General features: G+C 48.3%; 1 protein-coding gene and 1 non-coding gene across 2 annotated transcripts in view; both read left to right on the top strand.

Annotated features, from left to right (window-relative positions):
• The window catches only part of SMC3 (structural maintenance of chromosomes 3), a 44,898-nt gene extending 21,609 nt beyond the window's left edge, over nucleotides 1-23,289 (top strand). Inside the window, exons 13-29 of the mRNA XM_083149842.1 lie at nucleotides 9,653-9,866; nucleotides 11,433-11,536; nucleotides 11,644-11,743; nucleotides 11,833-11,993; nucleotides 13,847-13,988; nucleotides 14,857-15,007; nucleotides 15,761-15,913; nucleotides 16,214-16,365; nucleotides 16,486-16,644; nucleotides 16,734-16,841; nucleotides 16,949-17,057; nucleotides 17,366-17,613; nucleotides 17,750-17,962; nucleotides 18,186-18,377; nucleotides 20,488-20,665; nucleotides 20,754-20,860; nucleotides 22,819-23,289. Coding sequence (XP_083005968.1) covers nucleotides 9,653-9,866; nucleotides 11,433-11,536; nucleotides 11,644-11,743; nucleotides 11,833-11,993; nucleotides 13,847-13,988; nucleotides 14,857-15,007; nucleotides 15,761-15,913; nucleotides 16,214-16,365; nucleotides 16,486-16,644; nucleotides 16,734-16,841; nucleotides 16,949-17,057; nucleotides 17,366-17,613; nucleotides 17,750-17,962; nucleotides 18,186-18,377; nucleotides 20,488-20,665; nucleotides 20,754-20,860; nucleotides 22,819-22,890 — 2,563 coding nt within the window. The 3' untranslated portion in view covers nucleotides 22,891-23,289. The remainder of the gene's footprint in view (nucleotides 1-9,652; nucleotides 9,867-11,432; nucleotides 11,537-11,643; nucleotides 11,744-11,832; nucleotides 11,994-13,846; nucleotides 13,989-14,856; nucleotides 15,008-15,760; nucleotides 15,914-16,213; nucleotides 16,366-16,485; nucleotides 16,645-16,733; nucleotides 16,842-16,948; nucleotides 17,058-17,365; nucleotides 17,614-17,749; nucleotides 17,963-18,185; nucleotides 18,378-20,487; nucleotides 20,666-20,753; nucleotides 20,861-22,818) is intronic.
• On the top strand, nucleotides 3,633-3,751 carry LOC146016399 (5S ribosomal RNA). Its single transcript, XR_014449292.1, has one exon. It is a non-coding gene; the product is annotated as a 5S ribosomal RNA (ribosomal RNA).
• Nucleotides 23,290-23,880: the final 591 nt, after the last annotated feature.

Below are 23,880 nucleotides of genomic sequence, written 5' to 3'. Positions count from 1 at the left end.
CACCAGAAAGGATAAAACTTCTGGACTGCCCAGAGACAGCCCTGGCTCCTCCCTCCTCTACCCCGCCTCCTAGGCTAGCTTACTTTCAGTTTTGATTGTGCTGGCAGGAGCCAACACGCATTTTGAAAGGGCTGCTGTTAAAGCAGCTTAAACTTCGTTTTGAATTTTTTTTTTTTATTCTTATTTTTACACTGACTGGAGTCAGTGACAGAGCAGCAGCACTGGGGGTCTGTTAGATCCCTGCACTGCGCTCCATCACCCGGGACCCGGCAGCCCAACACCACCCACGTGGCTTCCACAAGCGGAGGTGTTCGGCTGGCTCTGAAGCACTGGAGAGCACAGCCGCGACGGGGACCGGGACATCAGCGGTGACAACCGCTTTCAGGTAACGCGCTCCCCGCTGGGAGTGCGAATGCGCACGCAGTTATAGCGGCTGAGCAGCCCGGTGGGGGGGATCGCCGGGCTGCACTAGCAAGCGGCCAGAACGCCTCCTTTCACTAGGTGTGCACCCTGACCCGCTGGACCACCAGGGAGACTTTGAGTGTGGGCAGCGGCGTCGGTATGCGGGGCCGCCCGGCAAGCGCCGGATCCCCGCCATTTTACCGACGCCGCATGAGTCATGAAATCCCGGTGGCCATTTGCTAGTAGGGGGAAGGGAGCCTCTCCTCACACAGCCCCTCTCCCGGAGACAGGAGCTAGGATGTACCCACGGGGTTTCCAGCCCTGATCTCTTCCTGCCTGCCTGCTGCACGTGTAAGAAGGACACAGAGAGCTCTCTGCCAGTCTGGAGTTCCATCTCTTCACTGCCGGGCCATATGGGCAAATCCCACCTGTACCTCTCCTACTGGAGCACAGGGTACAGTACTTTATGCTCCTGCCGGCCTATGTGCTTTGCGGAGCTCAGTGCCACTTTTATTATTTTATGCATTGTGCTGTGTCTCATAACTGTGTTAACACCATCACTGCATGTCAGAAGTATAGGTGTTAGCTGTACCAGTTTAGCTGCCTCTTGTACAATCTTAGAGGACAGCGATAGTGACACAGGAACTCCTATATTGGTGTCCTGCACACATTGCAAGGCTGGCCCAAGTACCACCGGCCAGCCTGGGCATATGAGTATAGCCTGATGGCGCGGCTACCCTTTCAAAAAGGGACGCCATTGTAAGGACGGAGTCCATGGTACTTTCCCAGCTATCAGGCGGTTCTGGCGGTCATTTTAACATACTTGCCGCCATTGCACGCTGCTGGAGGCTCCTGACTGCTAATGCCAGGGCTGTGCTCAAGCTTGTCCTGGTTAACTGCATATTGAATGCAGCTGCTCCCCCATGTTCTGTGTTCAGACAGTGGGGTTTAGAGCATAGTGGGACAGTATTGGGCTGTATGTAAATTAGGTCATATCACTCCTGTGTTATATACCATGGTGTTGTTGATGGCCTGTGGCAGCTCATCTCCTTATACTGTCTCTCTTATCCAGTGATTCTATCTCTGGTTACCTATACCTACACTCTCTCCCTGTGTGTGTGTGTGTAGTGTATATATTGTCAGGTGGAAAGTGTATAACTCAGTTTACATTGTCATCTGAGGCCTGAGGCCATATACCCTGTTGCCTTGCCTGATGTATTTTTCCTCCGTGACATAGAGATCGTTAGATTTCTGCAATAAGCCTCTAATTGTGCAATGTGTATCTGCTGGCTGACAATAAAAACCCCTTCTTGCTTTCTTCCAGAAAGATACTGTGTTCTCAGATTACAGTTTATGGGGGGACAGTTTGCTGCCAGCTAGGTCATACAGAGGACAGCAGGAAGTCTTATACCCTGCTATCAGGGTGACACAGAGGTCACTGCCTTACTCTAATGCACAGATACTGAGGGTAACATTGCACTGTCACATACAGAGGACAGCAGGAAGTCTTATACCCTGCTATCAGAGTGACACAGAGGTCACTCCATTAATCAAAGGCAAGGGCAGCAATGTCTAATGCAGGTAGCATGACTTGTATGTTACTAACTCATGAGTTAGCAAAGTTATCCATAGCAAGTCAATTAGAAATCACAGTGTGTGCAGCCATTACAGTTCTGGTCCAGACACTTGGTGTAAGACACCTCTGCTAACTTTTAAACCCTGTCGGAACATAGTCCAGGCCTGTTTTACCCTAATAGAGCAATAGCTCAATCAGCAACGCTCCCGTCTCTTAAGTAGACAAGGCGCACGGCTATAAGGATTCAGTCCCCACAATACAGGGGTTATTTCATGTTCTGACAGGGCACTATGGTAAACGTCACCAACGGTGGACTCTGAGATGTAATTTCTCCACAGGATAACCTTTGGTATTCCTGGTCATTGGAAGTTGGAACATTGCACTGTCACATACAGAGCTGGTTGTGGTGTGTACGCACAATACAATCCAGTGTGGGATCTGACTATGTAGTCGGATTTACATTAGGATCACATGCATCTAACATGCAGATCGCACATTTGAGATAATTTGACTTAGTATTCCTCCAGGCCTCTAGTAGCCTTGCACCCCAGCGGGGTAGCATTTTTGGGAGATGCAGCTGTGGAGGTGCAGTACGAACTGTGTAATGGTTAACATTACTACCTCACGGCACTGATGTCAATCTATATTCATACCACACTGGATATGCCCAATCTCGTTTGAGATCACATGGGAACACCAGCTGTTGTAGATAACATGGGTTCCATTCAAACAACGCCATTACCCTAACTGGGTGGAGTTTATGTATATTCTCCACGTAATTGCGTGGGATTACTCCGGGTGCTCCCGTTTTCTCCCACAAACAATTCGGTTTGTCATTTCTTATGGTTCTCCTTTAAGTTATGTTAGCGGAGTAACACTAACTGTAGCTTTTATAATTAAAAGCTAATATGGCCTTGACTATGCATCCCTTCAGGGACGCAATCTCACTTTGGTAGAAGTTTTACTGGTTGCCAATGTTGACGGCCTTGTTCATTTCAGCGCCACCATATGCTATATACCAATATGTTGCCTCTTAATCTGTACGACCTATTGTATAGGGGTACATGAATGCATATGTTTATGTTTGTAGGCATTTGTGTGTGTACGTGTGTGTATATATATGTACATGCACAATATATATATATATATATGTGTATGTATATGTGTGTGTATATATATATATATATATATATATATATATATATATATATATATATATATATATATATATATATATATATATATATATATATATATATATATATATATATATATATATATATATTAGTGGATATATATAGCGGTGCTAGGTCAGCATTCTCGCTTCTTACATTCAAACAGCGGTTCGATATAGTTTCCTGTTTGTTTGTTTTCTAATGTATCTACATACACATACATTATAACCAAAACTGATCCTTTTGGTAAATCCGTGTTTTATACACGCAACAGTACATCTTAAGACATAGACTGGATAATGCTATTATGGAAAAGATGCTTCTGTCTTGAAACCTAAGTGAAAAAGACAGTCCTGTGGGATTTCTGCAAGGTAGAACCTTGGTTTCTAGGTCACCCTGTGCAGGTCCAGTCGGGTGATGCAAAAAAGGGTGGTTTGTTATCAACCACTAGGGTGACACTCTGAGTGGGCCGGCTATGAGCCTACGGCCACACCACCCTGAACACGCCTGATCTCGTCTGATCTTGGAAGCCAAGCAGGGTCAGGCCTGGTTAGTACTTGGATGGGAGACCATCTGGGAATACCAGGTGCTGTAGGCTTAGGCCTCCCGCTTCTTCCAATGGGAGCGCAAGATCCCGGCCTTGTTGGCAAAACTATACCAACAGATGGACCCTCCCTTCGGAGGTGTTCCTGTGGTTGGTAGGCCATTGGGGTGGACCAATGGTGGTTTGATGGCTTTGCGTCACATTTACCAGGTCACCCTGTATGTGTCCAGATCTCGAGACCCTGCAGGTTACAGAGTCCACGCTCTGTTATGTCAGTCCAGTGGCTATTCGTGCGGAGGTAGGCTTTTCACCATTTTTGCTCCTCCTCAAAGTAATTTGTACATTAAAAGTGGAGGTGGGGGCACCTTAATCCAGGAGAATCTGGTTCTCGGATCTGTGAACCCTGTTAGGGGTCTCTCTTATCTGTCTGCCTCTGGGGCCAGAACTGCTCACAGGGCTGTTAAGACAACCTAATTAAAAGCCACGGGATTGAATTCAATCCCAGAATTTACCGTTTGTCTAGGGTTTTGTCCTTTCGGTAGAAGTAGTGGGGGCTGGCCTCCGCCTGTTTCTTTAAAGCAACAGGGCTCAGCTCTCTCCTTTGTATTCCACAGCCTATGAGCTCTGTGGTATGATCTCCGCTCATTCTTGCAGGGGGTCCTGCAGATCCAACCTCTGGTTGTTACAAACATGGTGGTTTGATAAAATCTTTCTCTGATTCTTTGGGCCCTTTAGGGCTCTTTACAGGCTAACTGGGACAACGGTTTTCCTGTTGACCGTTGCTGCTGGGTGTCTGCCCGGTAGGCTCTGTTAGGTCAATCGCCTTTCAAAGTCTTTCATTCTCATAGAACGGATTCTTTGAAACGTTACTTTACACCTCACAAGGTGGTTCCTGAATTTCAAGTCATCCAGGAGATAGTGATCCCTGCCCTTTGTAGGCCGGCGGTCTCTCCTGGGCAGCAATCAACTGGAGATGGTCTGTGCTTTGCACGACTATGTACATCACGCTGTAATACTTTGGCCATCTGACTCTCTCTTTATCCACTAGAGAATTCATAAGAGGGGCTGGTCTGCTACCATGCAGACTATTGCCAGCCGATATCTGCGGTCGTTTATCAAGCAGGATTCCTTGTTCACCTCACTCTCCGTTCTTGCAGGGGTACGGGCTCATTCCACTACATCTGTGGGTGTGTTTCGGGCTTTTACAGGTGGTGCAACGGCAGAGCAACTTGGCAAGGCGGCAACTTGGTCGTCTGCCAACGATTTCTTACGCTTTTTTGCGTTTGTTATGTTTGCCTCTCAGAACTCGGCATTCGTCCAGAATATACTGGCCGCGGCACAGGCGCGTCCCCACCCTTAGGTGGCTGCTTTAGGACATCCCAATGTAATCCCTCTGGCCCCTGACGTCTGCCGCAGAAGAAACTGAGATTTATGTCTTACCTGTTAAATCTCTTTCTTCGAGGACGTCAGGGGCCACAGGGATCCCTCCCTGCCGCGCCTGCTTCATGGTATTGAAGTTCATAGTTCCTCCGTTGAGTGAACTTAGTTAAAAGTTCCTTTGTTGAGGTACTTATACATGTCACAGTTATGGTTCCTCTGTTGAGCAACCACACACACATATATTTGTTGAATGTGTTACTGTATGGGTTTCTCTTCCTTCTATCTTGTCTCCTGCCTGGCTTTGGAAAAAACTGAAAGTAAGCTAGCCTAGGAGGCGGGGTAGAGGAGGGAGGAGCCAGGGCTGTCTCTGGGCAGTCCAGAAGTTTTATCCTTTCTGGTGCTGGAAAGGTCGTGACCTCACTCTCTACCCAATGTAATCCCTGTGGCCCCTGACGTCCTCGAAGAAAGAGATTTAACAGGTAAGACATAAATCTCAGTATCCCCACCATGTGTTATATATACAGGACAGTACGGACGGTGTAATGGTTAGCATTACTGCCTCACAGCACTGAGGTCATGGGTTCTATCCCCACCATGTGTTATATATACAGGACAGTACGGACGGTGTAATGGTTAGCATTACTGCCTCACAGCACTGAGGTCATGGGTTCTATCCCCACCATGTGTTGTATATACGGGGCAGTACAGATGGTGTAATGGTTAGCATTGCTGTCTCACAGCACTGAGGTCATGGGTTCTATCCCCACCATGTGTTATATATACGGGGCAGTACGGATGGTGTAATGGTAAGCATTGCTGTCTCACAGCACTGAGGTCATGGGTTCTATCCCCACCATGTGTTATATATACAGGGCAGTACGGACGGTGTAATGGTTATAGCATTACTGCCTCACAGCACTGAGGTCATGGGTTCTATCCCCACCATGTGTTATATATACGGGGCAGTACGGACGGTGTAATGGTTATAGCATTGAGGTCATGGGTTCTATCCCCACCATGTGTTATATATACGGGGCAGTACGGATGGTGTAATGGTTATAGCATTACTGTCTCACAGTACTGAGGTCATGGGTTCTATTCCCACCATGTGTTATATATACGGGGCAGTACGGATGGTGTAATGGTTAGCATTACTGCCTCACAGCGCTGAGGTCATGGGTTCTATCCCCACCATGTGTTATATATACGGGGCAGTACGGATGGTGTAATGGTTACATTACTGCCTCACAGCACTGAGGTCAGGGGTTCTATCCCCACCATGTGTTATATATACGGGGCAGTACGGATGGTGTAATGGTTAGCATTACTGCCTCACAGCGCTGAGGTCATGGGTTATATCCCCACCATGTGTTATATATACGAGGCAGTACGGACGGTGTAATGGTTATATTACTGCCTCACAGCGCTGAGGTCATGGGTTCTATCCCCACCATGTGTTATATATACGGGGCAGTACGGATGGTGTAATGGTTACATTACTGCCTCACAGCACTGAGGTCATGGGTTCTATTCCCACCATGTGTTATATATATGGGGCAGTACGGATGGTGTAATGGTTACATTACTGCCTCACAGCGCTGAGGTCATGGGTTCTATCCCCACCATGTGTTATATATACGGGGTAGTACGGATAGTGTAATGGTTACATTACTGCCTCACAGCGCTGAGGTCATGGGTTCTATCCCCACCATGTGTTATATATACGGGGCAGCACGGACGGTGTAATGGTTACATTACTGCCTCACAGCGCTGAGGTCATGGGTTCTATCCCCACCATGTGTTATATATACGGGGCAGTACGGATAGTGTAATGGTTAGCATTGCTGCCTCACAGCACTGAGGTCATGGGTTCTATCCCCACCATGTGTTATATATATACGGGGCAGTACGGATGTGTAATGGTTAGCATTACTGCCTCACAGCACTGAGGTCATGGGTTCTATCCCCACCATGTGTTATATATACGGGGCAGTACGGATTGTGTAATGGTTAGCATTACTGCCTTACAGCACTGAGGTCATGGGTTCTATCCCCACCATGTGTTATATATACGGGGCAGTACGGATGGTGTAATGGTTAGCATTACTGCCTCACAGCACTGAGGTCATGGGTTCTATTCCCACCATGTGTTATCTATATGGGGCAGTACGGATTGTGTAATGGTTACATTACTGCCTCACAGCACTGAGGTCATGGGTTCTATCCCCACCATGTGTTATATATACGGGGCAGTACGGATGGTGTAATGGTTATATTACTGCCTCACAGCACTGAGGTAATGGGTTCTATCCCCACCATGTGTTATATATACAGGGCAGTACGGATGGTGTAATGGTTAGTATTACTACCTCACAGCGCTGAGGTCATGGGTTCTATCCCCACCATGTGTTATATATACGGGGCAGTACGGACGGTGTAATGGTTACATTACTGCCTAACAGCGCTGAGGTCATGGGCTCTATCCCCACCATGTGTTATATATACAGGGCAGTACGGATGGTGTAATGGTTAGTATTACTACCTCACAGCGCTGAGGTCATGGGTTCTATCCCCACCATGTGTTATATATACGGGGCAGTATGGATGGTGTAATGGTTAGCATTACTGCCTCACAGCACTGAGGTCATGGGTTCTATCCCCACCATGTGTTATATACGGGGCAGTATGGATGGTGTAATGGTTAGCATTACTGCCTCACAGCGCTGAGGTCATGGGCTCTATCCCTACCATGTGTTATATATTCGGGGCAGTACGGATGGTGTAATGGTTACATTACTGCCTCACAGCACTGAGGTCATGGGTTCTATCCCCACCATGTGTTATATATACGGGGCAGTACGGATGGTGTAATGGTTATAGCATTACTGCCTCACAGCGCTGAGGTCATGGGTTCTATCCCCACCATGTGTTATATATACGGGGCAGTACGGATGGTGTAATGGTTAGCATTACTGCGTCATAGCACTGAGGTCATGGGTTCTATCCCCACCATGTGTTATATATACGGGGCAGTACGGACGGTGTAATGGTTACATTACTGCCTCACAGCGCTGAGGTCATGGGTTCTATTCCCACCAGGTGTTATATATATACGGGGCAGTACGGACGGTGTAATGGTTAGCATTACTGCCTCACAGCACTGAGGTCATGGGTTCTATTCCCACCATGTGTTATATATACGGGGCAGTACGGATGGTGTAATGGTTACATTACTGCCTCACAGCGCTGAGGTCATGGGTTCCATCCCCACCATGTGTTATATATACGGGGCAGTACGGACGGTGTAATGGTTAGCATTACTGCCTCACAGCACTGAGGTCATGGGTTCTATTCCCACCATGTGTTATATATACGGGGCAGTACGGATGGTGTAATGGTTAGCATTACTGCCTCACAGCACTGAGGTCATGGGTTCTATTCCCACCATGTGTTATATATACGGGGCAGTACGGACGGTGTAATGGTTACATTACTGCCTCACAGCCCTGAGGTCATGGGTTCTATTCCCACCATGTGTTATATATACGGGGCAGTACGGATGGTGTAATGGTTAGCATTACTGCCTCACAGCACTGAGGTCATGGGTTTGATTCCCACCATGTGTTATATATACGGGGCAGTACGGACAGTGTAATGGTTACATTACTGCCTCACAGCGCTGAGGTCATGGGTTCTATCCCCACCATGTGTTATATATATACGGGGCAGTACGGACGGTGTAATGGTTACATTACTGCCTCACAGCGCGGAGGTCATGGGTTCTATCCCCACCATGTGGTATATATACGGGGCAGTACGGATGGTGTAATGGTTACATTACTGCCTCACAGCACTGAGGTCATGGGTTCTATTCCCACCATGTGTTATATATACGGGGCAGTACGGACGGTGTAATGGTTACATTACTGCCTCACAGCCCTGAGGTCATGGGTTCTATTCCCACCATGGCCCTAACTGTGCGAAGTGTGTATGTTCTCCCCGTTCTTGCGTGGGTTTCCTCCCACAATCCAATAATGTACTGGTAGGTTAATTGGCTCCTAACAAAATTAATGTAAGAATGAATGTTTGTGTACTGACTGTCTACCTAGATCAGTGGTAGCAAACTCCAGTCCTCCAGAGCTACCAACAGTTCACATTTTCCAGACAACCTAGCTGCTGCACAGGTGCACTCATTACTCGCTTTCACATTTTAAAAGATCCACAGGTGGAGCTAATTACTTCACATTAACTGTTGGTAGCTCTCGACGACTGGAGTTGGTTACCCCAGATCTAGATCTATCAATCCGCAACCATTGCACATGTCCTATATTGTGTATTATTTTTAAAATTTATAGAAAAGGAAATAGTTTTCTGCGCTGAATATTAAATCTATGACTGGATATCGGATGTAGTGCTAGGGCATAAGCTTGCAGATACTTGTTTCTCTTCTAAGGAGCAGCTAAACATCTGAGCGTTTTAAAGGTTTGTTTCGCCCATTGAGCGAGCCTTAAGTCAGCCAGATTTTTTCATTTTCCATATTAACTTCTGATCATGTCACTGTAATATTTGATGCAGACTGGCACAGGCCACCCAGGAGCGAACAGATCTGTACGCCAAGCAAGGACGCGGCAGTCAGTTCACCTCCAAAGAAGAGCGAGACAAGTGGATTAAGAAGGAGTTGAAGTCTTTGGATCAGGCCATCAATGACAAGAAGCGGCAGATTGCCACCATACACAAAGATCTGGAAGACACAGAAGTGAATAAGGAGAAGAATCTCGAGCAGTACACGGTGTGTAGCCCATGTCTTGTGGGGGAACTGAATTATAGAAAAATATTAGGTACTTGTTTCCTAGAACGGCCACACCGATGTTCATCGGGTCGGAAAAATCGCGTCCATCGCATGCGACCAAATTGCACGCGATGCGACCGACGCGATGTACCCGATTTTTACATTGATTGAAATGTGAATAGGGTCCCTGGGACCCTATTTTGCATTGGATTCAATGTAAAATTGTCCCCAGACCCCAATTTTAACCCCATGATTGACGCCAACCCGAAGCGTGGCGAGCGTAGCGAGCCCGCGAGGGGCGGCGGTACACGTCCTCCGACCTTTTCATACCCCCACTATCCACGTCTGCGCTCGCCACACTTTATATTCTCAACTCCACGCCGACATGGATAGTAGGGGTATGAAAAGGTCGGAGGACGCGTACCGCCGCCCCTCGATGGCTCGCTACGCTTTGGGTTGGCGTCCATCATGGGGTGACGTTCACAATGGGGGGTGGGCCCCCCCCCCCCCATTGTGAACGTCACCCCACGATTGACCCCATACAATGAGAAATGGCCCATATTGGCCCTTTTCCCATTTACAATGTTAAAAATATTTCTATGGCAAAATCGGGACCATCGCGTTTGTCGCGTCCTGTGCCATGTTAATGCACCCGACCGACGCGATGGACCTGATTTTGCCTTTGCCGGCAAAATGGACCTGATTTCAAAGGAAATCGGGTCCATCGGGGGTAATCGTGTACCTTAAGTTAAGGTACACGATTAACCCCGATTGTGGCCGTTCTAGGAAACAAGTACCAAATATTATTATCTTGTTGATAAAAAATGATGGCCTCAGGGTTATTATTTAGCTCATGCATAGACTTTTGTCATATAGTAGAGGTCTAATATCCAGCTGTTCCCATAGATTCGACTTCAGTAGCCACTAACCAGTAGAACCACATCCCAGCAGGCACACAACTGCGATTGAACCACAGTTAGCCTATCTCTTCCCTAGTAAAATCTTTTTTTCTAAATTTGCATATACTGGGTCCCCTCGGTCAGTCCCCGGTTCCCCCCCGCCCTCTCTCTGGCCCTGCCCACTCTTCCCCCATCCTTACCCTAGGTTCTCCATCTGGCCTAGGTCTGTCCTGTCTTCCTAGCTGAGGTAACCGATGGGCAAATGCACTCTAGCTCCTGTGCCTTATGCATGTTGGAGAACTATTATGTAGATACGTTTTGTTGCTGCGAGAATACGATACGGGCAGGGCACCTGGGTACATGGAAAGGTGGTGTGTCCTAGAGGGCAGGGGCTTAGCCCGACTGGCATCACTAATGGAGCTGGTCCAGCCCCTCTACGTCACTTATGGTAGCATTCCCCTAGCGTTGATGGGGTGGTGCCAGTAAGAAAGCGGGAAGGCTGCTTTAGCAGGGTGTAGTTAAAGGGGCAGGGTGCATTCTGCCCTTTAAAAATCAGACCGGGTGCGGCGCCCTGCTATAACATCCTAGCATAAACACTAGATTTGTCGTTCTCCATGTTTGCTTGTTTCAAAGGTTTTGGTTCAACTGAGTATATTTGACTTTGTAGAAATTAGATCAAGATCTGAATGAGGTGAAAGCTCGGGTGGAGGAACTGGATAAGAAATACTATGAGGTGAAGAACAAGAAGGACGAGCTGCAGAGCGAGAGAAAGTAAGTCCGGGCCTAGTGCCAGGGTACCAGGAGCAGCTGCGGGCATGGTCTGCGAGGTTCATCTTTGTTACTCATTACTGACAGCGTAATTCCTTCTGTGTCCTCAGCTATTTGTGGCGAGAGGAGAACGCTGAGCAACAAGCGCTGGCAGCTAAGAGAGAGGACCTGGAGAAGAAGCAGCAGCTTCTCCGCGCTGCCACTGGAAAGGTGACCTGTCCTATCTGAGTGATCAGTGCTAGAACTGTGAGGAAATGTGCAGTAATAGAAGTTCCTTATTCCGGCTCCTCTCTCCTCAGGCCATCCTGAACGGTATTGACAGCATCAATAAGGTTCTAGAGCACTTCCGGCGGAAAGGCATCAACCAGCACGTCATTAATGGCTATAACGGGATTGTCATGAATAACTTTGACTGTGAACCGGCTTTCTACACGTGTGTGGAGGTCACTGCCGGGAACAGGTAACCCCCCCACATTGCTTATCTGTATATAATGACATTGCGCGTGAGCTAGAGGAGGAGTGGCCAGTCAGCACTGAAGTAACATCTATAATTTGCAGAATATAAAATGATACAGAGCAGCTGATTGGTTGTCATGGGCCACTTCTCCCTTATCACTGCTTCATACATCGTCCCCATTATCTGTTGTGTTGCACTGAGATCTAGGAACGATGTACATTCCTTGAAGATTCATCCTCCTAGCACTGGCTATAATATTTGTCTGATAAGTAATCTTACCATGTCATTGAATTGAGAGAATGAATCCTGTAGACTGGCATCTGAACAGCAGGTTGTCCTGTGTTTAAAGGGATTCTGTCTTATGGGAGGGTCTCCCAGCATTATGGCAGTCCTTTTAATGCGTTTCACCGCACTCAGGTCATCTTTTTCAAAAAGCAGGAATGACTGTCATTGCCTCCGTGCCCCTGAGCCCACCCACAGTGTCTGCGCTCTAACCGGCTATTCCATCGGTTTCTTCAGCAACCGCGCCGGCAGTGGGACTACCTCTAGTGCTAATACTTCCCCGGTGTCCCTTTCCTGCACTCGCGGGATTTGTTCCACCTTACAGCCTGCAGCACCCCACCAGCCATGCAAGCTCTCAGTGTGAAGAGGTGCGGGCTGTTACCTACAAGCAGTATTGAACCAGGGATGTAATTTGATATCAAAGGAGGATCCGTGTGTTTTTAAAATGATTCAGTCTTGCACAATTTTCCATGGTGTTTGACCTGTGTCATGAAGAATTCTTCCACAACCTCCCATTTGTAGCAGAGTTTGGCTGTTCATCACCCAGTCTTAAGCCTCCTACACAACTGATTCTGTTTCAGTTAATATTTCAATCTACATATGAAAATGATGATCATTATCACCTGTAAGCTGTGATTGGTTACCCACAAATCTGACCATATAACCTGACTATAAACTTTCTCACTGTGTGTAATGCCGCCCATACAAGTCCCGATACGGGCGTGCGTTCCGTGCTTAACTAGCACGCATCACATTGCATGCCCTGTGCATGCGATGCGATGACAGCTAAGTACAAAAAGTATGTGCAAGCACATACTTTTTGTACTGTGCGATGAGGTGCCGCGGGAGCGCGCACCTCAAAGCCCGCATCGCAGCGTGTATGGGCTCCTTAAGTCTACCTAGAACAGTGGTCGCCAAACCGGTCCTCGAGATCTACCAACGGTCCATGTTCCCCAGATCCCCTAGCTGGTGCACAGCTGTAGTCATTACTAACTGTCACATGTCCCAGATCACCTAGCTGGTGCACAGCTGTAGTCATTACTAACTGTCACATTCCCCAGATCACCTAGCTGGTGCACAGCTGTAGTCATTACTAACTGTCACATTCCCCAGATCACCTAGCTGGTGCATAGCTGTAGTCATTACTAACTGTCACATTCCCCAGATCACCTAGCTGGTGCTCAGCTGTAGTCATTACTAACTGTCACATTCCCCAGATCACCTAGCTGGTGCACAGCTGTAGTCATTACTAACTGTCACATTTTCAAACCTGCTGCATTCATTTCTACTCTAGATCCACAGGTTGCATGGAAACCATGCACCGTTGGTAGATCTTGAGGACAGGTTTGGCCACTCCTGACCTAGAGGGACTGCTGCTGTTTTAAAGGCACAGTGGTCACACCAAGTATTTATTTGATTTTGATTTCTCTACTGTTTATTCATTTTGCATTTCATGAATTGATTATTATTAAGCCTTCTATTGTTGAAAGCTCTATTAAATTGCAGCATTTTTTTCACACCTGCCTCAGACTTTTGCTCAATACTGTATACTGCATCCTCTTTCTCACCACTAGGTTGTTCTATCATATAGTGGAGTCAGATGAAGTTAGCACCAAGATCCTGATGGAGTTTAACAAGATGAACTATCCAGGAGAGGTCACGTTCCTCCCTCTCAATAAGCTGGATGTCAGAGACACGGCCTACCCAGAGACTAACGTGAGTCACTGTTTACTCCCAAGGCCCCGGATTCATGGTTCTGAGTCAGAGGCCGTGGGCTGCAGAACTGTGCTACATACAGAGTTCCTTCATGTTACAGAGATCTCACAGAACCAGTCACCGTTATTGACCATCCTGGCCGTACATCACATTCTGACATCAGCTGCAACATTCATTTACTTCTGCAGCAACATATTCTTTGGAGCTGTATACATGGATATATATCCCCCCCCCCCCCCCCTTCCCCTATAATTAATTTCTCCACCACTCCCCTCTTCCTTTTGTTGTTAATTTCCAACCACACTCCCATGTCATTTAATTCTTCCCCCTCTACCTTCCGTCACATAGTCTAACCCACTCCTGAGAGTCATTCCGTCCTCCTCTGCAGGTCATTCTCTCCCCCTCCTATCCTTGTGATTCATTTATCTTCTCCCATCGCTGTCCTGCCTGTGATTCATTCTCTCCATTCTGTTTTGTTTCACGTATAGGGGAGAAATATACTAAGCCTTCGAGAGAGATAAAGTATTCGGCAATCCGGTTGTTACTTCCATGTTAAAGGCTGTGGCAAACAAAAAAAATTGACAGGAGTTGATTTGTTGGTACTTTATCTCTCTCCAATGCTTATCTGCTCAGCCCCACAACTCACAATGCGGATTGTTTCCTGCACAAATCCCCACCCCCCACAGACACTGCTGATCATCCCCCCCCCCCACCCACTGCGGCAGATAAGTTTCTTACCATCTCCTCCCCTCCTTATACTTTCCCCCATCTATCTTACTCCTTTATCTCTCTCACCCCATACATCTCACTAGGGAAATCTGTTTTCAGTATTTTCCTTTGTGTGTATTAATATTGTATATATTTCTAGGACGCTATCCCTATGATCAGCAAGCTCCGGTACAATCACCGCTTTGACAAAGCATTTAAACACGTCTTTGGAAAGACTCTTATTTGCCGCAGTATGGAGGTGTCCACGCAGCTGGCCAGGGCCTTCACTATGGATTGTATCACCCTGGAAGGTCAGTCCCTGAGCATGCTAATGTAATATTGGTGTCTGCCAGCTATGGCAGCAAGCGTGTCCCCCTGTTTACCTGGTCTGTGGAACAAATCAGCATTGTAAATGGTAATGTTCTAGATGGAGTTTCCTATGTAAATGAGTCCTAGATGGGATCAAGCTTCAGATTTCTCCCATTTCGTGCAGCTGTTACAGAGCACTTGAAAACGTCTTCCATCTAAATACTCTCTGTATTCTGGAGACGTTTCCTGTAGCAACCAATTTAAATACTGTGCTAGATTGTTTTCACATCCCTCACAGAGATGTCGGGTTAATTGCGTATTATAGTGCATGTCTTTTTCTACCAGTGTTTGTATGTGCATTGCTTAAAAGACCTTTCCTCCTTCAGCCTTACGGGGCACAGACTGGCACCACCCACAGGGGGCAGGACATGAGCTAGAAGGCTCCTCCTATTCCTACTACACGCCACACCCCTTTCCTGCAGTCTGTCATGTTCCTTTAGGAATGAGGTGGGGTCCGTGGGCATTTCCTTTGTCATTTGTGTTTCTCAGACCATGCTGGTAGGCCCGGGAACCAGTTCTAGGTCCTGCCACAGGGTATGGAGCACCTAAATTTGGCGAAGCGAGTGGATCCGTTACTTCCCTATTCACCTGTTTCCTATGTTCCATGACTGTCCCATAATAATCTGCCTTGCTTTGCGGTCTGCATGTTTTGTTGTTTTCATTCATTCTGTTTCTTGGGTTCCTTCTTGTGACAGGGGACCAGGTCAGTCATAGGGGTGCACTGACTGGTGGTTACTACGACACAAGGAAGTCCCGGCTGGAGCTACAGAAAGACGTGCGGAAGGTGGAGGACGAGCTCCATGCGCTAGAGGCCAAACTGAATGAGAACCTGCGGCGAAACATTGAGCGTATCCTTGTGCGTCTGTAGACGTGTAACTGGGCTGTGCCGGGTCTCTTATCACTGACCTATCCCCGTATAGATCCCCATATACACACGCAGGTGTCCTAGAGATCGTGGTGCCTTCGCTATCTTCCTAGTCTTAAATTAAAATCCATTTGATCTTTTCCGAATTTTGGGCCTGATTCGGAGTCCCATGTCCTGTATTAGTCTGACATTGCCCCTGTTGTCTGTCACTGACATTTGTATAGCGGCAGCTTCTAGCATGGCTGCCCGAGATGTGTCTTGTACGTTCCTTAGCCCCGTCTAGGGATTAATAATGAAATCGACCAGCTGATGAATCAGATGCAGCAGATCGAGACGCAGCAGAGGAAGTTTAAAGCGTCTCGGGACAGTATATTGTCCGAGATGAAGATGCTGAAAGAGAAGCGGATACAGTCTGAGAAGACCTTCATGCCAAAGGTAGGCGTTGCTGTCCTGTGTATGAACATTGTGTGTTTATCGCTTGATGCGTGGGTCAGGCTTTGTAAGAGATGAGGCGTTTGTATTTGCACTGACCTGTACTTGTATCCCGTATCGCAGCAACGCAGCTTGCAGAGCTTAGAGGCCAGTCTACACGCCATGGAGTCCACCAGGGAGTCCCTGAAAGCAGAACTGGGGACGGACTTGTTATCTCAGCTCAGCCTGGAAGACCAGAAGCGGGTGGACGCTCTCAACGATGAGATCCGCCAGTTACAGCAAGTATGTTACATAGCTGCACTGTGAACTGGACGAGGTATGAAAACCGTCCCGTGATTGCTTGCTGAGTAACGTCATTTTCCGTAACTTAGGAAAACCGCCAACTTCTAAATGAGAGAATCAAGTTGGAGGGGACGATCACTCGAGTAGAAACCTACCTGAATGAGAATCTGCGGAAGAGGTTGGACCAGGTGGAGCAGGTAAGCACACCTTGTGTTGCCCTTTAAGGGTCTGTATGTGGTCAGGGATTCTTGGTTCTCAGATTTGGCTGTGATTTATGAATGTATTTTTGCTTGTGGCGTCACAGGAACTGAATGAGCTGAGAGAGACTGAGGGTGGGACGGTCTTAACAGCAACCACGTCTGAGCTGGAGGCCATCAACAAACGGGTGAAGGACACCTTGGCACGGTCAGAAGGTGACTATAAGCCTCACACACACGTCTCTTATGTACCGTCACTAGACTTTGTTTTTGTTCTTTGTATACTGCGTTCTAAAGTAGCTCCTGACCGGCTCAGAAAACGTGTAGTTAGGAAACATCTAAAGGGCTTTCTGAACTAACCACGGTTCATACTTTGGCATCCATTCTTTGGTGCTGTGAGTGTACACGTACCCTACCTGTATGTCTATAGATATTAGCCAGCGTCTCAATAATGGCGGAACGGGGCAGATTTAGTGAATGCGCGCTTCTGTTATTGGCTTCTCACCAAGACTCTCTTGCGTTAGGTCTCGACGTGACCATCGATAAAACTGAAGTGGAGATAAAAGATCTGGTGAAGAGCATGGACCGCTGGAAGAACCAGGAGAAGGAGCACATGGACGCCATTAACCATGACACAAAGGAGCTGGAGAAGATGACCAACCGGCAAGGAATGTTGCTGAAGAAGAAGGAGGAATGCATGAAGAAGATCCGGGAGCTGGGTTCCTTACCGCAGGAGGCATTCGAAAAATATCAAACCTTGAGTTTAAAACAGGTAAGGGGCAATGCCATATCTGCCAGATTCTGTGGCCCAACCTGCCCGCAGACTCGTACAGAGAAACGTATTGCCGTGGTAACCGCGGTGCCATAGACGTGTAATGATTCCCTTCATGTCCTGGTGGTCTTTGCAGCTTTTCCGGAAGCTGGAGCAATGTAACACGGAGCTGAAGAAGTACAGCCACGTCAATAAGAAAGCCTTGGACCAGTTTGTGAACTTCTCCGAGCAGAAAGAGAAGCTCATTAAGCGGCAGGAAGAGCTGGACCGCGGCCACAAGTCCATTATGGAGCTGATGAATGTTCTGGAACTGCGGAAATACGAGGCCATCCAGCTCACCTTCAAGCAGGTCGGTTGTTCAGCCAAACGTAGGGGAACCTCTGAGAGTGATATTGTAGCAGCAGAAACCCTGTCATTGACGTTTACTAATGCAGGATATTTATCCGGAAAGTGCAAACCCATTGCATCACTTACACATTGTATTTTATGTCTACAGCACACACATTAGACTAGAACAATTATAAACCGGTTTTGTTCAGATTTAACAGTAACTTTCGCACAATCTGTTCTAGGTATCAAAGAACTTCAGTGAAGTGTTCACAAAACTTGTGCCCGGCGGCAAAGCCACGCTGGTGATGAAGAAAGGAGATATCGAGGGGAGTCAGTCACAAGACGAAGGGGAGGGGAATGCGGAGAGCGAGAAGGGCTCTAGCTCACAGAAAAGTGTCCCATCTGTCGACCAATTCACAGGCGTCGGCATTCGGGTAATCTGCAAGTGTGGTTGGGTTCAAGAGCGTGGTGCTGTATATTGGGGGAGAGGGTGTAAGTGAGCGAGGTGCAGCACAGCTGTATACTAGATGTGTGTAAGGGTAGCTAGGTGCATCACAGCTGTATACTAGGTGTATGTAAATGAGCGAGGTGCTGCACAGCAGTCTACTAGTTTATGTAAGGGAGCGAGGTGTCGCACAGCAGACTACTAGTTTATGTAAGGGAGCGAGGTGCAGCACAGCAGTCTACTAGGTGTGTGTAAATGAGCGAGGTGCAGCACAGTTGTATACTAGTGTATGTAAATGAGCGAGGTGCAGCACAGTTGTATACTAGTGTATGTAAATGAGCGTGGTGCAGCACAGTTGTATACTAGGTGTATGTAAATGAGCGAGGTGCCGCACAGCTGTCTACTAGGTGTATGTAAATGAGCGAGGTGCCGCACAGCTGTCTACTAGGTGTATGTAAATGAGCGAGGTGCTGCACAGTTGTATACTAGTGTATGTAAATGAGCGAGGTGCCGAACAGCTGTCTACTAGGTGTATGTAAATGAGCGAGGTGCCGCACAGCTGTCTACTAGGTGTATGTAAATGAGCGAGGTGCCGCACAGCTGTCTACTAGGTGTATGTAAATGAGCGAGGTGCCGCACAGCTGTCTACTAGGTGTATGTAAATGAGCGAGGTGCCGCACAGCTGTCTACTAGGTGTATGTAAATGAGTGAGGTGCCGCACAGCTGTCTACTAGGTGTATGTAAATGAGCGAGGTGCCGTACAGCTGTCTACTAGGTGTATGTAAATGAGCAAGGTGCCGTACAGCTGTCTACTAGGTGTATGTAAATGAGCGAGGTGCCGTACAGCTGTCTACTAGGTGTATGTAAATGAGCGAGGTGCCGTACAGCTGTCTACTAGGTGTATGTAAATGAGCGAGGTGCCGCACAGCTGTCTACTAGGTGTATGTAAATGAGCGAGGTGCCGTACAGCTGTCTACTAGGTGTATGTAAATGAGCGAGGTGCCGCACAGCTGTCTACTAGGTGTATGTAAATGAGCGAGGTGCCGCACAGCTGTCTACTAGGTGTATGTAAATGAGCGAGGTGCCGCACAGCTGTCTACTAGGTGTATGTAAATGAGCGAGGTGCCGCACAGCTGTCTACTAGGTGTATGTAAATGAGCGAGGTGCCGCACAGCTGTCTACTAGGTGTATGTAAATGAGCGAGGTGCCGCACAGCTGTCTACTAGGTGTATGTAAATGAGCGAGGTGCCGTACAGCTGTCTACTAGGTGTATGTAAATGAGCGAGGTGCCGTACAGCTGTCTACTAGGTGTATGTAAATGAGCGAGGTGCCGTACAGCTGTCTACTAGGTGTATGTAAATGAGCGAGGTGCCGCACAGCTGTCTACTAGGTGTATGTAAATGAGCGAGGTGCCGCACAGCTGTCTACTAGGTGTATGAAAATGAGCGAGGTGCCGCACAGCTGTCTACTAGGTGTATGAAAATGAGCGAGGTGCCGCACAGCTGTCTACTAGGTGAGTGTAAATGAGCGAGGTGCCGCACAGCTGTCTACTAGGTGAGTGTAAATGAGCGAGGTGCCGTACAGCTGTCTACTAGGTGTATGTAAATGAGCGAGGTGCCGCACAGCTGTCTACTAGTGTATGTAAATGAGCGAGGTGCCGCACAGCTGTCTACTAGGTGTATGTAAATGAGCGAGGTGCCGTACAGCTGTCTACTAGGTTATGTAAATGAGCGAGGTGCCGTACAGCTGTCTACTAGTGTATATAAATGAGCGAGGTGCCGCACAGCTGTCTACTAGGTGTATGTAAATGAGCGAGGTGCCGTACAGCTGTCTACTAGGTGTATGTAAATGAGCGAGGTGCCGCACAGCTGTCTACTAGGTGTATGTAAATGAGCGAGGTGCCGAACAGCTGTCTACTAGGTGTATGTAAATGAGCGAGGTGCCGCACAGTTGTATACTAGCTGTGTGTAAATGAGCGAGGTGCCGCACAGCTGTATACTAGTGTATGTAAATGAGCGAGGTGCCGCACAGCTGTCTACTAGGTGCGTGCGTGTGTGTGTGAATACATACCGAGCCTCGTTCCTTCCTCTCTCCCACAGGTCTCGTTCACAGGCAAGCAGGCGGAGATGAGAGAGATGCAGCAGCTCTCCGGGGGACAGAAGTCTCTGGTAGCGTTGGCCTTGATCTTTGCTATCCAGAAATGTGATCCTGCCCCCTTCTACCTGTTTGATGAGATTGACCAGGCTTTGGATGCCCAGCACAGAAAGGCCGTGTCAGGTAACAGCATATACACCAATGTAGTGCAAGTGATCTGCCGGTGCGCGTCATAGAGATTCTCACCTTATTGTTCTTCTTCCTCCCACAGATATGATCATGGAACTTGCGTCTCACGCTCAGTTTATCACGACGACCTTCAGGCCAGAACTTCTGGAATCTGCCGACAAGTTTTATGGGGTGAAATTTAGGAATAAGGTAAAGTTACAGTCTCCATATGACGGCAAATATTTTGTAACCCACAGTTAAAATGTATGGATGTATATATGTGTAGTGTTTACGTTATTGTTCCTGGGTGTATCCCCTTCCCCCTCTGTCTCTGTACCCGGTCTCAGCGCACCCCCTGCCCCCTCTCTCTGTACCTGGGCTGAGCGCACCCCCTGCCCCCTCTCTCTGTACTTGGGCTCAGCGCACCCCCTGCCCCCTCTCTCTGTAACTGGGCTCAGCGCACGCCCTGCCCTCTCTCTGTACCTGTGCTCACGCACCCCTCAGTCTCTGTACCTGGTCTCAGCGCACCCCCTGCCCCCTCTCTCTGTACGCGTGCTCAGGACAACCCCTCCCCCCTCCGTCTGTACCCATGCTCACACACCCGTCAGTCTCTGTACCCGGTCTCAGCGCACCCCCTGCCCCCTCTCTCTGTAACTGGGCTCAGCGCACCCCTCTGTCTCTGTTCCTGGTCTCAGCGCACCCCCTGCCCCCTCTCTCTGTAACTGGGCTCAGCGCACCCCTCTGTCTCTGTTCCTGGTCTCAGCGCACCCCCTGCCCCCTCTCTCTGTAACTGGGCTCAGCGCACCCCTCTGTCTCTGTTCCCGGTCTCAGCGCACCCCCTGCCCCCTCTCTCTGTAACTGGGCTCAGCGCACCCCTCTGTCTCTGTTCCCGGTCTCAGCGCACCCCCTGCCCCTTCTCTCTGTAACTGGGCTCAGCGCACCCCTCTTTCTCTATACCCAGTCTCAGCGCACACCCTGCCCCCTCTGTCTCTGTTCCCAGTCTCAGCGCACGCCCTACCGACTCTCTCTGTACCCGTGCTCATGACACCCCCTCTGTCTCTGTACCCGGTCTCCGCATGCACCCTGCCCCCTCTGTTTGTAACCGTGTTCAGCGCACCCCCTCCCCCCTCTCTCTCTGTACCCAGTTTCAGCGCACACCCTGCCTCCTCTGTCTATAACCGTATTCAGCATACACCCTCCCCCCTCTGTCTCTGTACCCATGCACAGCGCACCCCTCAGTCTCTGTACACTGTCTCAGTGCACACCCTGCCCCCTCTCTGTAACCGGGCTCAGCACACCCCTCTGTCTCTGTACCCAGTCTCCGCGCACGCCCTGCCCCCTCTGTCTCTGTTCCCGGTCTCAGCACACTCCCGGCCCCCTCTCTCTGTAGCTGGGCTCAGCGCACCCCTCTGTCTCTGTACACTGTCTCAGCGCACACCCTGCCCCCTCTCTCTGTAACCGGGCTCAGCGCACCCCTCAGTCTCTGTACACTGTCTCAGCGCACACCCTGCCCCCTCTCTCTGTACCCAGTCTCAGCGAACACCCTGCTCCCTCTGTCTCTGTAAATGGGCTCAGCGCACCCCTCCGTCTCTGTAACCGTGCTCAGGACACCCCCTCCCCTCTCTGTCTGTACCCATGCACAGCTCACCCCTCTGTCTCTGTACCCGGTCTCGGCACGCCCCCTGCCCCCTCTCTGTAACCGTGCTCAGCACACCCCCTACCCCCTCTCTCTGTACCCATGCACAGCGCACCCCTCAGTCTCGGTACACGGTCTCAGCGCTCTATTGATTATATTAACCGATCTCTCCAATACCTATAAATGAAGTGTATTACTGTAGAAAAAGGGCATGAAAGTGTCTGACATCCGTTCCAGACAACGTTTTCTCTATATATAGAAGACCCTTGTGCAGATCAGTCGTTACTTCTACCTTTCACACATCTCCCAGTTCTTTATGTAAATCTTAGAGCATATCCATTAGTATGGATGCCCCGTGACTTAGGCAGCCTGCTCCGATGTCTGGCTGAATTCTCCCCGCTAGTGTCTGATAGCTCTCACCAGCATCTGCTACCCTTCAGCCTAACGACCTGCTCCCACACGGCATTGGATGTGCCAGGCTTGTGATTGGGATGGCAGATTATTAACGTGTCCTCTTTGTGCTTCCTGGCAGGTGAGTCACATTGATGTGATCACGGCAGAACAGGCCAAGGACTTTGTGGAAGATGACACCACCCATGGCTGATCGTCCCGTCACCCATGTCAAGATATTGTACAAAGTGTTCCCTGTTGTTCTATTTGCACCAGGTTTTGTATATTTAAGTGTTTAATATTTTGCGCTTGTTTAGTCAGTTTTTTCAGAAGCTGTTTTAATACATTGGACGGCCGGCTTCCATATTTTCTACTCAGACCTTGTGTCTCCATGTTCTTAGTGTCATTGCAATGTCATTTTAGGGGGGGGGGGGGGGGGGCTGTTGCTAATAGCATTTGTCCTGTGATGTTTTTATCCTTTTTTTGAAAGTGCATTTCAACTCTTGTTTTTACCTCACTGCCTTGTGTACGTCTTCTTTTAATTAGCGTCAATAAAACAGTTGATTTTATGTCTTTGTTAATGCAATTGTATAATAAATCCTTGTATACACCCCTGGTCTGTCATTGCACGTTAGCTGTCATTGTCTAGGGAAATAACTTCATACCGAACCTGTGGGGGCCACTACGTCCCGGGCCTCGCATTTGTAAGGTTTTTTTTTATTGGAAAAATTGAACGTAAAACAATTGGGAACGGACCATATACCAGTGAGCAATATAAACTCACCAAAAGAGGAACACCACTCCAAGAGATCTATTACTTTATTTTTGGTTTCCGAGGAAAATCCTAAATACAAAAATAAGAATAATCTTTATATTTAAATAACTTAACTAAAGCACAAAACTAAAAGACAATAAATCGCTTGGAAAAGTAGAAATTTAGTATTCTCAGCCTTTGTGAGACTTTAGGCGGCATCTGATTGGCTGAGAAAGAGCTCTCTGACGCCCGCTCTGCTACAATGATGCCCCCCTGCCACCAGCCCTCCTTGTGATTTTACTTGCAATTCTATAAATATGTGCAGCACATACTGTCAACGTGACCTTTGACTGGTAGGCCCGCGCTGCGCTTTGGGAAAAACATGCCATATCTTACAAGTGTATGGGCACCATTAGTGCCAGCTTGGTCTGAATGTTTAGCGCAGTCAGT

This window comes from Crinia signifera, chromosome 6, assembly GCF_055691185.1.
Source record: "Crinia signifera chromosome 6, ASM5569118v1, whole genome shotgun sequence".
Classification (NCBI taxonomy): Eukaryota; Metazoa; Chordata; class Amphibia; order Anura; family Myobatrachidae; genus Crinia; species Crinia signifera.
Note: the sequence above shows the minus strand (reverse complement) of the source record. Positions and strands in the feature narration are given on the sequence as shown.